The sequence below is a fragment of the Trachurus japonicus genome, chromosome 22, assembly GCF_045865225.1.
Source record: "Trachurus japonicus isolate A0001 chromosome 22, Traja_1.0".
NCBI classification, from domain to species: domain Eukaryota; kingdom Metazoa; phylum Chordata; class Actinopteri; order Carangiformes; family Carangidae; genus Trachurus; species Trachurus japonicus.
In genome coordinates, this window is record NC_140928.1 from 10,848,602 (window position 1) to 10,862,018 (window position 13,417).

General features: G+C 39.3%; 1 protein-coding gene across 1 annotated transcript; it reads left to right on the forward strand.

Annotated features, from left to right (window-relative positions):
- Nucleotides 1–586: 586 nt before the first annotated feature.
- On the forward strand, nucleotides 587–12,165 carry tc2n (tandem C2 domains, nuclear). The gene is made up of 12 exons (XM_085766990.1): nucleotides 587–724; nucleotides 1,612–1,686; nucleotides 1,773–1,970; nucleotides 2,108–2,263; nucleotides 2,718–2,797; nucleotides 5,020–5,089; nucleotides 5,635–5,735; nucleotides 6,654–6,770; nucleotides 6,862–7,053; nucleotides 9,546–9,660; nucleotides 9,757–9,956; nucleotides 10,996–12,165. The coding sequence occupies exons 2-12, from the start codon at nucleotides 1,620–1,622 to the stop codon at nucleotides 11,104–11,106; spliced, it is 1,407 nt and encodes a 468-aa protein (XP_085623116.1). The 5' UTR covers nucleotides 587–724; nucleotides 1,612–1,619; the 3' UTR covers nucleotides 11,107–12,165.
- The last annotated feature ends 1,252 nt before the right edge of the window (nucleotides 12,166–13,417 follow it).

Below are 13,417 nucleotides of genomic sequence, written 5' to 3' on the forward strand. Positions count from 1 at the left end.
TTGTAAGGATTAAAGCAAAACATAAGGACATTTACATTTCAGCAAAGTAACACATTTAGGTGTCAGATTACTGATATTGTTGCTCTGGGGCGATGAGATGAGTGTGGATGTCAATTCATTTATGAAACAATATGGGGGAGTGACATGGAAAATTTGGGATTATATGAATTAATTGAACCCAATATGATAGATTTTTATAAAAACCTATAAAATATTTGCAACCTGAGCAATTATGTAAGAAACCTTTAGGTTGAAAAAGACATCCTGACAACACAACTAGTTGCCTGCTAGTTTCTCGTCTCCTATATATATACAGTATATATATATATTTTTTCATTTCTCTGAAGAAGGAGTGAATGAGCTGATCAGAGCTGTATGATGTTGTAGTTCCCACCAGGATGATGTAGACAGGGATGTGGGATTTGGGCCATCGATGAAAGAGGAGGAAACAAGCACAGTGATGTTTAACATGACTGTTTGTCCGGGAATTAGAGTGGTAAAGAGAGAGAGGGAGGGAGAGAGGGAGGGAGGGAGGAAGAGAAGGAGGAGATTGAGAGAGAGAGAGTGTGTGTGTTTGTGTGCGTCTGAGAGAGAGAGAGACCTGTGACTGAAGTGAACAGCAAACCTGAGCTCAGTCATTTCCCTGCAGTCGGCCGGTGAGAATGAGCTGCTCCTCTGGATGTGCAAACTTCATCCTCTCTCAGTAAAGACACCGTGTGAATAGGTGAGTGTTTCTGAACTAATATCTCATCACAGATAATGTTTTTTTTAAATCAAAGTAGAAAAACATGAAACAAGTGAAAAGAGCGTGTTTGTTAACCTTGAGCTCTTGAAGTTACTGATCACTCTTTGTTTGTTTGTTTGTTTGTGTTTGTCAGTTGTCAAGTGGGTCCACAAACAGACTGAGAAAGTAAATCTTTATTTACCAAAAATTTTAAAGCTATTTTGAAATGCATTACTGGACAGATATCCTAAATATATATTTTTTTGTTTAAATCCAAAATTGTATGATTTATGAGTACAGCAGCCTCAAGAAATGTTAAGATTAGTAAATTACTATACAAAAAGGTTTTGGATGTAACAGTAAACACATTTTTTGGGGGTTCTGTAAACATATTTTTGGAGCACTATTGAAAATAATTTAATAATGAACACCTTTTGCTTTTTTTGTACCAATCTGGGCACCATAACACATTTTGGGATGATAGCATTTGAGCATTATATGATATTTAAATATACTTTAATGATTGTTATGTTGATTTGTCTGGGTTTGGGGTACACAGTATTTTTGCAACAAATTATTTGAACATTTGAACTAATTTAAGGTTAGAACATATTTATTGGCAATCTCAGCACATAGCCTATTTGAAACACTGTTTTCTGTATTTATTTTTAAAAAAAGGAGCTATTTTGATGTTTTACCCTACTGGCCAAAAATTTGGAGCCCAGTAAAGACAAAACAATCAGCTATCTTGTTTTGAAAGAGCTATTCACCAAACTTTGGGGATTTAAGGCCACCATTGCAAAGTTTGGGATTTGGTGTTATCACCTCCTGATTAACTACCCAGAAAAGCTTTTCCACTGACTCGTCCAACATTGAACTATTTCCAGTTGCAGCCATGGAGTGCCTCAAGAACTGCTGCAAGAACTTCTTGAAGAAAAATGGGAAGGAACAGGAGAACCAAGGTAAACTGCTGCCCTGCACGGCTGCACATCCAACAGCCCAGACCGACTGTTTGGTTTCTGATTGTGCACTTTCCTGTGCTTTCAAGTGATCAAACTCAAGATGCCTCCAAACAAAGCAGTGGGATGGGAGTCAGATGAAGGGAGGAGGGGGGTCACAGAAGATTACCTCTTGTCCAAACTCCCCCCAGATGGCAAAGAGGTGCCGTTTGTCCTGCCGACCTTCAGGGCCTCATACATCCAGCCCAGAGGTTCCCGCTTCCCCAATTTACAGTCGGGGCTGCAGAGTATGTTCTTCTTTTGTTTGACAAGTACCAGGATATTCAAATTTTTTTCATGAATCGCTGTTTAGTTTACTGTGTAAGAAGAATAGTTTGGTCACAGTGGAAACATGCTAACCTCCAGCCCTGTTCCTCGTCTGCAGGTTCAGCTCGGTGCACATATGCAGAGAGGAAGGCAGAGCTTCTGAGCCCAGGTCACTTAACGTACGGCCCAGAGGGTCAGATGTTCGAGTACATCTCGCCTGGCTCGACCCGCAGAGACGTCCTGAAGAACAGGAACTCCAGTCCACAGGGCTCAGGTAGAGTAGAGTACAGCACAGGCAGTCCATTCCTCTGAGACTGTTGATCAAAATTATTGTGACAGAAAAGGCATAAAAAGTTTACAGCACTTGGTTTTTGCACTGAAACACATTCATGGTTGAACTACAAAGGAATACAGGAGATGAATGGTATTATTTTGTAGTCTCAGTGAAATAACATATCATGATAATGATGTAGTGACATATATTTCACATGTAATAAACTTTAAAACTCAACTTTTATACTATAAATGATGTACTACAACCAAACCATTTTGTAAAATAGATTAAGATGTTGGTGCTAATTTCCAGTATCTTTACAGTTATAGAGAGAAAAGTGCTGTAAATACCGTGATAGGAAGTCATACATAGATAGATGTACATGAAATGACAAAATCATGAGTAACAGAGCTCAACACAACCATCTTCATATAAAGTGGTGCTGTTCTTTCAGGTTGGACCCTGAAGCCGGGCGACCAGCAGCGTCTGAGCAGCTCCATGTTTGATCTGTCCAGCCCTCAGAGTCACATGCAGGTGAGGCCGTTCTCTATCTAATCTGTACTCACACAGTGTTTCTCACCCTGTGTCAACCAAGACTAAATATAGTTTTACAGTTTCCACTGTCCTCAGTGGCATAGTGGAAAAAAAAATGCAAACAAACCAAATAAACCAGTTTTGATTTAAGGAGGAAGAGGTCATTTCACTCTGAAACAGAGGCATGTACATTGTTTTATTCTATAAAATGTGTGAGATGACTTGAAAATGTAAACACGTGTTTCAAAATATGAGTCTTTATTGAAGAAATTGAGGCACTTTAGGCAGAAAAAACGACTGTAACGGCACAGAGGCAGTATGGAGGCCCAGATGTGACCCCCCCAAAAAAAGCAATTATGAAAAGTGGAAATTGTGTCGAAATACAAAAATTAAATAAAATAAAATAACATTTTGGGAAACAAACTTAATGTCAGTCTCATGTCTCAGTTAAAAATATAACTGCAATCAGCAGCTTGTTTGCTGTGGTTATTTAAATTAATTAAATTAAATGAAGTGTAAAATCAATATACTGTGGTTTTTATGATGAGTTATTTGTATAGTGACTTCTCTGCTACGCACACACAATACCTCATAAAATCTTGTCAGTTCAACATCCTTTTTTACACTTTCTTTTCTTGGAGGGTGAAACAAATAAGACGTAGCCTAATCTGTTGATTGGTAAATTTCAGAGAGGTTATGGCTTTCATTACCTTTGGACTGAGTCAGGTGAGTCCTTATGCTTAGCCAAGATAACTGGAGCTCCATATTTACCATATTGCTTTGATTGTTTTTTGTTTTTTTAATGTTGAACGATGTAAATAAGCATAGTTTTCTGTCTCATCTTATTTTGAAAATTGAGGAAAACAATCAAAACTATGAAGTGAGTGTACAGTGATATATGGCAAGTAAAACATTAATTGAAAGCTCCTAAGAAAATAGAGCATATAAATAAAATAAAAAACACAATAGCATGTTTATAGGATGTCTTTTTACATCTATTAATTTTATAACTATATTTTGTCAATACATTCAGTCATTAAGGTCCCATATAACCTTTTTCTTTCAATCATCAAAGTGATCTGAAATTTTATGGAAATGAATTTAAAAACTGTCGTTGGTCGACGGTTCCTCCAATTACACAGTTACACCTGAATCTCTTTGTTTGCCACATGTGATTCAGCTCCATCACTTCTGATTAAGGCTCCTCCTGATTGTCTTGGGCGAAGTGTTATTTAATCAGTGTTACACTAAGGACAACAATGAGTTAGTTATGGGCGTGTTTGGTTCTCACATATAGGATGCGGTGTATTGCGTATCAGATGACGCACCCTGAACCTCAGTCAAACATTTCAGTATGTCATTGATGTTTTGCATACACTCAACAAATATGGATGCATGCAGCAATTCACACCACCTCCTATATAATATGTTAATTTCTTTCTCATCAACTCCACTGTGCAAATTAAACTTCAGTGAGCTCAAATGTTTAGTTTGGCGACATTGCGAGCAAACAGTAGTAAATCATGAGCGCACAAAAGGTTCAGCGGCTCGGCAATAGATTTAAAAATGAACAAATAAACCCCTTGTTTCCAGTTGGAAAGTACTTACTCTTAGTATTACTTATGAAGAAGTAAAAGGAGAAACTACCATAAGATGGACTCTCACGAAATGTTATACAGACATTCATGGTCTGAAGAGGATGAACCCTAAGGATTTTGGTGATCCACCAGTAGGTTAAAGCCGTTACAAATCTCAACATTTGGGGCGTCGTTTTGCTCAGTTGGTAGAGGTTATCATCCTCGCTGCAGCAGCCCCATCAGCTTGAATCATCATATCCTGTCCCTCTACAGCTATCAATTAAAGGCACCAAAGCCAATATATATACAATATATATATATATACAGTATACATATATAAGAAATATCAGGTAAATTGGCACAATATTCTACACAGATGTCCGTGACTTCCAGGAGGATGAATCCAATTGAAGCTCATGGTGTCTGACTATAGAGAAACGCCCTCAGGTTCAAGTTTGTGGTTATGAGTAAAATGTCACGGCAGCTATAGAGTGGTAATGTCATGGTGCAGACATGCATGTCTTCCTCTTGTGACAACTGTGATGATCCTCTGCAGGGATGACTCTAGCCTCACAGTTAAATGATGAAGTTGTAAGTTTTATTTAGATGTCATCCTGACATTCTCTGTTTGTTTGCCTGTTGCAGCGCTTTGACTCCGTCTCCAGCGTCCTCAGCGGCACGTCCTCGGTGATGGGCTCCATTGAAAGCAGCCTGGGTAAATGAAACATTATTCATCTCCGCTTTATCTCCACTTTTTTTCCCAAATGTTGTCTTTGGATCGACTTTGTCTAACAGACTCCTCGTCTTGGTGAGGAAAAAGAAAAAAAAAAAAGGGCCTCTAACACCCTCACACCCCTATGTGACTAAGTCCGATTAAGATCAATTTGCATTGTGTAAACATGAAAGGCACAGCCACACTAATCACTTCATTCAAAATCAGAGATAAGCCCTATTACATAAGAACAGTATTTTTCAATGAAGTGAAATCAGCTCAGCTTTGTTATCGTAATAATTAAACAGTTTGTGTATTGATAAAAAAAAAAGTCTTTTAATCACAGTTCATGTTTTACGTCACCAAACAGGTCCTGCACAAACTGCTGCTTCTATTACTAATGTGTGAACTTATCATACGATAATGTGACAATGATATGCAGGATCAGACGTAGCTCAGCAGTGTCAGTAGTAAGTCAATTATATATACTATATATATAAATATGTATAATAACACAACGTTGTGATATGGATTCCCAAACATCACAGACTCCATCACCCTTTCTGGGGACGAACGCGAACTGGGGAAGGTATGTGTCCGGCTGAGCTACCAGGAGGCTTTGGAGCAGGTGTGGATCACTCTGGTCCAGGTAAGGTTACACATCAAGCAGAGGGAGACAGAAACCTGCATTGTGCTCTTCTGTAACATTTTATCAACGGACTCTTTGTCTGTCCAGAAAACGGGTTTCTGTCAGCTCCATCTCAGTTGCTCTGTTACCTTTAGCTCAGACACTCAGGAGGAAAAAAAGGTTGATCCTGGCTGATCAGGGACCAAATAGTCAAAGGACAAATGAGGACACGTTTACTTCTCAATGAATGGGTTTTATTCACTCCCCAACTAACTGGCCTGATCAACGCCCCCAAACATCCTTTTTCTTGGGCCTGCATATACTGTAAATACAAGTAGTAAATCAATTCACCTGATGTCACCCAATAATGGCAGAACAATGTAAATCAAATGTACATGTTTTGCTAAGAATGTGCACAGTAGTTTGAAAATGCAATAATGCACAAACGACTATGAAAAAAAAAGAGAAACTAACAAGCTCTGGTGATGAAACCTTATACCTGCCTGTATTTGCATGTTCACTGTGGTGAGACCGGATGAGTGTGATCGTACTAGTATTTCAATTGTGCCGCCAACCCAGTTTGTTTTGAACCTCACGTCTTTATTTACATTTTAATACAGAAGGTGTGAATGAACAGACGCCTTTGTTGTCTGACATTATGTCAAAAACAGAGCACAGTCTTCTTGAATGAATTCATTAAAGAAAACTACAATGGCTTTTTGTTTCTAACAATATTGAAAACAGTAACAATAATTCATGTGATCTCATTACAAATGACTGATTTATTATTGTTTTGAATTCTTTCTTTATCTGTTGTGTTTTTTTGCTAAGAAGTACAATTTACCCCTGACCTGTTTATCTAAGAGTGGTTGAGCCTATAAATAGATTTGACCAGCCTCGACTGACATCTTTATTTTTCTGTTCCTCTTCTCTCATCAGTGTTCAGACCTCAACCTTTCTTCAGATGGAGTGGAACAACAAAAGATTGGATTTAAAGGGATCATCACCATCCCCAAACCAATTCACTTCAAGAGCTCAGTTAAGGAGTACAGTCAGGTAACAACATTTTCTAAACCAGCTTTAGGAGAGGGTTTGATGACACATATAAAAGGTCTAATCTTGACTTTCTGTTCCTTCTGCTGTATAGGACGTGCCCTTCATGGAGACCTTCGTGTTTGCTCTTCGTCTCCAACAGTTGCGCTGCAGTGCTTTAGTGCTGCGGCTGCAGACGCACAACCCCAGGAAGCGCACGGTGGCCGAGTGTGTCCTCTCCCTGCGACAGCTCGGTCCTCAGGAGACAGATCACTGGCTCGACCTCAACCCGCCGTCCAAATCCTCTGTGAGTGTTCATGAGTCACTTACGTCCGTTTGTGGGTGTTAAGTCCGGTTTTTCTTTCCATGGCTTTGTTTTTGTGCTGATCATGGTTGAAATGGTGAAACAGTTTGAAAACATTGACAAAGATTACGAGGAGTTATGGACTAATTATCTCAAGTCAGCAGCAATTTGTAGAAGGGAATTTATTTTGGCTTTACAATTGTATAATCAGTTAGTTCAGCAAAATATCAACATTTAACTTGGTTTATCTCCAGGTGACATGTAGCTTAAGATTTATTCTTTGTTTTGGTTCTGGTGATAGTGATACTGGTGCTGGAAACACAGGTTTATTTATTTTTTCATTTATTATGGATGACATGTCATGGCTGCCTGTGACTGTTTGGGAAAAGCTATGTTTTGTTGACGCATCTGCGGCATAGATGCTGCACCACTTACACAGCAATTCAAGATATACCTATATCTATATATATAGATATAGATATACATAGAAACTGATCAGATTTTGATGATCAGAGGTCGGAGTGCAAGGCCAAAGTTCAAATAAAAATGTTTTTGCTATAATAACCCAATATTTCAAATGCTAATCATGGAAAAATTGAAGAAAGGTGAAAGTGATCACATTTTATATCCAAAGGTCAACTTCATTGCAACATTGTGGTGTTTAATTTCTTTAAATAGATTCCTCAAGGGTCTTTATGATATGAATCTGGACGGACATGGATGTAAACTGCAACATGACAATGAATTGTTAGTAATTCAATTAAATTGTTGAGAACATGTTTGTCTGTTGAATCTATGTTTGTCTATACGTTTGGACCCCCTCGAAAACGAGATGATACATCTCAAGGGGTTTTATCCAAATAAACAAATTTCAATCAAATTAATGGATGTTGGAAGTGTTGGACCCTCATTGGCTGAAAAAGTTCCTCTGTTTTATGACCTTCTTGCTGGTCAAGTCCAGATCTCAATTGCAAGCAGTTTACATGACATTATGGCAACATGACAGCTAAAATGAAAGTGGAAGAACAATGGTAAATACAAGCGGGTATTCCCGGTCGTGGCAGCTGATAATGTCATAGCCGCTATCCAGCTGCTGCGGCCACAGGAAAAACTGTGTGGGAATATTCCAGACTTTTACTACTTATTCTCCTCCATTTCCTCCATTGGCTTCTGTCTTTTATCACCATGAGTATGTGCACAGTAAATAAGAACAAAGCTCTGTGTGTGCCTCATAAAACTGTCCCCATAATGCATTGCAGCCAAGCGGCATGTACCTACCAGACCTCATGTTGTTGCATAATCTCGGGGAAAAGAGAAAGGGGATTCATTATGAGGAGAAATTGGGAAACAGGCTCTTAGTGGAGAGAGAAACCAGAGTGTGGATTCTGGAAATGTAAGACCTGCAAAGTAGGTCAAACCTCAGAGTGTTTTAACAGCAGAGAGAGCCGCTCTGTTGATAAATGCATGCATGTCTGGCCAGTGACAGTAAGATGTAAACTGTTTCTGCACTTAGGGGATCAGACAGTGAATCGTCATTAAGCTCTCGGAAGGGGACGGCTTCAAACAGGCAGTGATTTCACCAATCTGCCGCACACAAAAGACCCAAATTGTCCAAATCACTTTCACTCAGTAGAAGCTCTCAGGGGCCAAAACAGCTGAACACTGTTACGAGAAAAGTATGAGCAGCGTTTTTGAAAGGAAGCAGAGCAGCTGGTGGTCGAAGATGAATCATACCAGACTGCGGGGAAGTGTGAAACTGGTGTTTGGTTTGGTGCTTTCAGCAAAGAATTAGTATGCTGACATGCTTACAATGACAATGCTAATGCAATGATGTTTTGCAAATGTATTAAAGTTGATAAGGAAATACACAACTTATATAACAAAATCTTGATGACACATGAATCATCAACATTTATTTAAATCTGTATTGTGACTAGTTAGACATATGACAGTGTAACTATTGCTCTAAAAGTCAAATGTAATTCCTCAGACATCTGTCCACACTGGACTCAAACCTTTCTCCACTTTGTTCTGGTGTTATATAACCGGCCTGGTGGGGGTTCCTGAGATAAAGGTCAAAATATTAAACACCTCGAACTGTATTTTTGATGACAAAAACATGGACGGTTGATGCACTTTGTACATTCTTCTGGCCTTTTAAGATAATTACATTTTTGGGGGGCTTTTAATGAAAGGTCACTGTTGAAGCTTTTAAGTCACAAACTCCTACAGTGAAGCTCCAAGCAATCGTCCCGGACATTTACACTCTTGTCCTGAAGGGACAGCTGCGATTAAAGGTCACATCTCTGGACGCCTGTAGCTGCTACGGTGCTGCTCCACTTTTGATAATTTAACCTGATTATAGATGATGCATCTTGGAAGATGAAATGCTGCAGGCCACACCTGCTTTGTGTTGACTCAGAGGTCTGTTTACTACAAAGCCATGAGAAGTCTGCTTTCACAAGTCAAGATGCTAACTGAGCATGCTCTTCCAGGTGTGTCACTCCGAGCTGCATCTTACCACCTGCTTTCAGCCGGTCAATGGACGAATCCAGCTGCAGATCCTGGCTGCTCAGAATCTCCCAGCATCCTCCTCACCGCTCGCCCAAGGTTTGTGTCACCACTAAATTATCTTGAACATCTTAGAACGAGTACTAATTGATGTGCATGTTAACACCAACTTCTTCCTTTCCCTTCCTTCTGAAGCATATTTTGTCAAGGCGGAGTTTCACCAGCTGGGGCAGATAGTGGCGAAGAAGAAGACTCGGGCGATGAAGACCTCAGGGGGTCAGTGTCAGTGGGGGGAGACATTTCACTTCCAGCTGGCAGCGTTAGACGACGCCTGCTCACTGTCTGTCAAACTCTACAGTCGCAGCTCGGTCAGGAGGAAACAGTGTCTCGGACAGGTGAGGTCACCTGACACCACCACTTACTGGAAGCAATAAAGGAGGATGTACTGAGGCTTATGTTTAATTACAGAGGTTTCTTCCTGAACAAAGTTAAATAGCTGTAGTTGCCAGGAGCTACTTATTAACCAATAATGGCCCTGGTCTCATCTCAAGGAACTGTTTGTAAGTTTTGCTGTTAGGTAACCAACGTTTGGATTAACAGCTGTTGATGCGACAAGAGTAGCACAACAGACTGGACGCTACAGTGACTCGGTATCGGAAAGTGACATGATTGGCAAGGGCTAGCTCGTTAGCATGCTAACTTCAGCCCCCAAAAAAGTTGAAATAACTAGAAGCAGAACAAGAAAGTTGCTTTCCAACTCTTGAATAATGAAGTTTGACGATGGACTTCAAACACTTTTATTATATAAACTTGGTAAGTAAACAGCTGCTAATGCTAATGCTAATGCTAATAAAGAAAAAAATTATTCCTTAAATCCCTAAATTTGACTTTTATTCAATTATTTATCTGACTGAAAACTCGGCCTACAGTATAAGCAGCTCAACAGGTGGTGATTACAGGATAATGATTTCTTTTATTTTTCAATATATAAATCAATATAGGTTGTTGTTTTTTGACGCCCTGAAGAAGTTTAAACAACTGAAATGTTGGCCTTTTAACAATAAATAATATTGCAAGTAAGAAGAAAGTGTGCGGGAGTTTCTTCGCCAAGTCCACATTTTTCAATATAGTAAAATGTAGTTTAACAGTAGCAGAAAAATCAATCGAGCACAATGAATCATTCAGTTATGCCAGTAAAACTATTGTCTATCGATTGTTTGGTAACATTAGCCACCATGAGCTACTGGTCATACCAAATGAAGTAAAGCAGCAACAACAAGAGAGTGTGTTGAATTGATTGTAAATGTACCTTTTCTTTTCTTAGATGATTGTTAGGACACTTCACCCCTTTTATCCTAATACAAATGTTGTGACATTAACTTTAGAAAAGTTTTGCTGGTGATCCAGACTCAACATATGCTCTTCTTCTCTCAGATCCTGCTGGGGTTCGACAGCCCCGTCCCAGAGGTCGTGGACCAGTGGAAGGACACGATGGCAAACCCGGAGAAAGTGGTGGCAGCGTGGCACAGACTGAGCGCTTCCTAAATGTCTTCTCCTTTGGTGACGCAGGCCCAGCTGTGCCTGCTTGCTTTTCCAGTTGGCCGACCCGAGGCCTTTACGGTGACACTCAGTGGACCCGACTGTAAACTGCTGAACGTGCTCTGGATGCACTGGGAGAGCAGATCTCCACAGAGACGCTTTAGGTGCTCAGTGATGGTTTGTAAACAGGGGTTTTGAACAAAGGTTTAAAGTTGTTTTGGTGCAGAAATCAAGGATTTTTATTTAAACAGCAATAGAGCTTTTGCTTAACTAACAATAATTGAGCCACTTAGCATTTAGCTGTGTATAAAAGCTATATTTTGTAAGTCACATATTTTCTGTACATATTTGCTTTGTAGTAAAAACTTTGTCACTTTGTTTCAGCTGGAAAGAAAGTTTGCAGGCAAAAAAAAGTGACGTTAAAGCCAAACTTACTGTTATCAGTCTGAAAATAAAACACATCTAGAAGGATTATACTGTAAATTCTTTTTTTTATTATTACCAACAAGACTAAAACCAACAAATTGCTCTGTTTCTCAATACTTTACTAACTGTCTGAGCCTAACCTTCAATGGTTCTTACAGGGATGTGTGAATAATTAGAAATAAATGAATATGTAATTGTTAAAACAGGCTATGCAACTAATTAAATCATCATGGGATTGTTAGAGTTGGCAAATATTACTTAAACAGGAGTAGCAAGTATTTCTCACATGATCCTTCAATAATAAGAACCACATTATTTGTATTAAAGGAACAAGTTTCAACAGACATGTGAACATGATCAATTCAGTGTTGGTTTTGGTCTTTTTGTGGGATTTACTGACAATAAAAGAAATATAGAAAAACAGCATAGTTATACTTTATTTCCCTAAAAAAATTGTTAGAGGGTTTTCTCTGAACCTAATTTAACTTAAGAGGAAGTCATGTTACTGTAAAACTCTGCAGCAGATGTATCAAACCATAGTTGTATGCTTTTGTTAAAAAGCACTTTAATTTTTTAAAAATGTATTTAATGTATAATGTTGAATGTTAGTGATTAAAAAGCAGGTGTTGTTTCGAAATATCAAGTCACTTTGTGTCTTTATCAAAAGAGGAGATAATGTCCGTGAACGCCCTTTGGTTTTCTACAGTATATTGCAAGAACTTAAATTTACCATGAATGCAGCATCTTTTTTTTTTTGTCTTGATGACACATGGTCAGAAAACAGGCCAAGGTCCTCAGCCTGAGACACAGTCGTCTGCAGCACTTGTAAAATAGGTCGACATCCATTAACCACTGTGACATAGTCACTTTTTGTTGAGGCTCCACAGATTGAGAAATGTCAAGGCAAACAGCAAGAGGATCTACCGTCACAGAGTTTCAGCTCTTGACCCTGGGACATGTTGTTTTTCCATTTCATATGTCATTTTCAGGGCAATTTTATGTGTTGCTACTGAAGATGGACAATCTTATCCTCAAACATTTGACGGTTAACAATGGAAAATGACATTTGTTGGCTGTGGAAGGATCAAAACCCTTTATCAGCTGCAGCCATTTGAAAAGTCGAGGAATTTTATTTCAATTTAAAATGTCCATGCAGTTTGAAAATTGCAAAACGGGATTTGACCACCACCAACAACAACAACAACAACAACAACAACAACAACAAAAAAGCTGTTTTCTTAGCAGTAAGTAACATTTTAAGAGGCAAATTTGTGCTATTTGGGAATAAAACTCTCAATTTTATGATGGTAGAGAGATTCCTGTCTCCATTCCAGGATGAGATTGACCAGCTCTGTGCTGCTGTGTGTAACCAGCTGTGGACAAGGACACACAAAAACACACCCAGCGAACAATAAGTCTGTGGACCAAGAAAACAGAGTCCGACGGGTGTTTGCGTTTTAAGTGTGTGTGACCAGGACAACCAAACGCTCCACGTGAGCGGATCTGCGTCAGAGCCCTTCATATCCTGGCGTGCCAAAACACCATCGTTTTTTTCTTTCTTCTTTATGTAATTAATGTTTGATTTATGGTTAATGTTACACAGAGGGCATTCCAGACACACCTTCACCTGCGACCTGACTTCACCACACTCAGCTCTCGGCCTGAAGGAGTTTGACTTCAGCTCAGGAGCAGTGCTTGAGTCTCAGAAGCAGGATTCAGGTTTATTGTTTCCTTTATGTGCTCAAGAGATTCTTTTCCTGACGCTCAGTCAGTGTGGCCGACACATTCCCATCGGATCTTCACCACATACTTGTAGGTGCAGGATCTTCACCATAGAAACACAGTGGATAGTTTACAGGCATGTGCAGCATGAGGTGCAGAGAGGTGTAAA

Excerpts from the sequence above, each read along its gene's own strand:
- tc2n (XM_085766990.1), top strand. The coding sequence starts at position 1,620 with ATGGAGTGCCTCAAGAACTGCTGCAAGAACTTCTTGAAGAAAAATGGG. Across the intron at positions 2,264-2,717 it reads CTCCAGTCCACAGGGCTCAG|GTTGGACCCTGAAGCCGGGC; the intron begins GTAGAGTAGAGT and ends CTGTTCTTTCAG. Across the intron at positions 6,771-6,861 it reads CAGTTAAGGAGTACAGTCAG|GACGTGCCCTTCATGGAGAC; the intron begins GTAACAACATTT and ends TCTGCTGTATAG.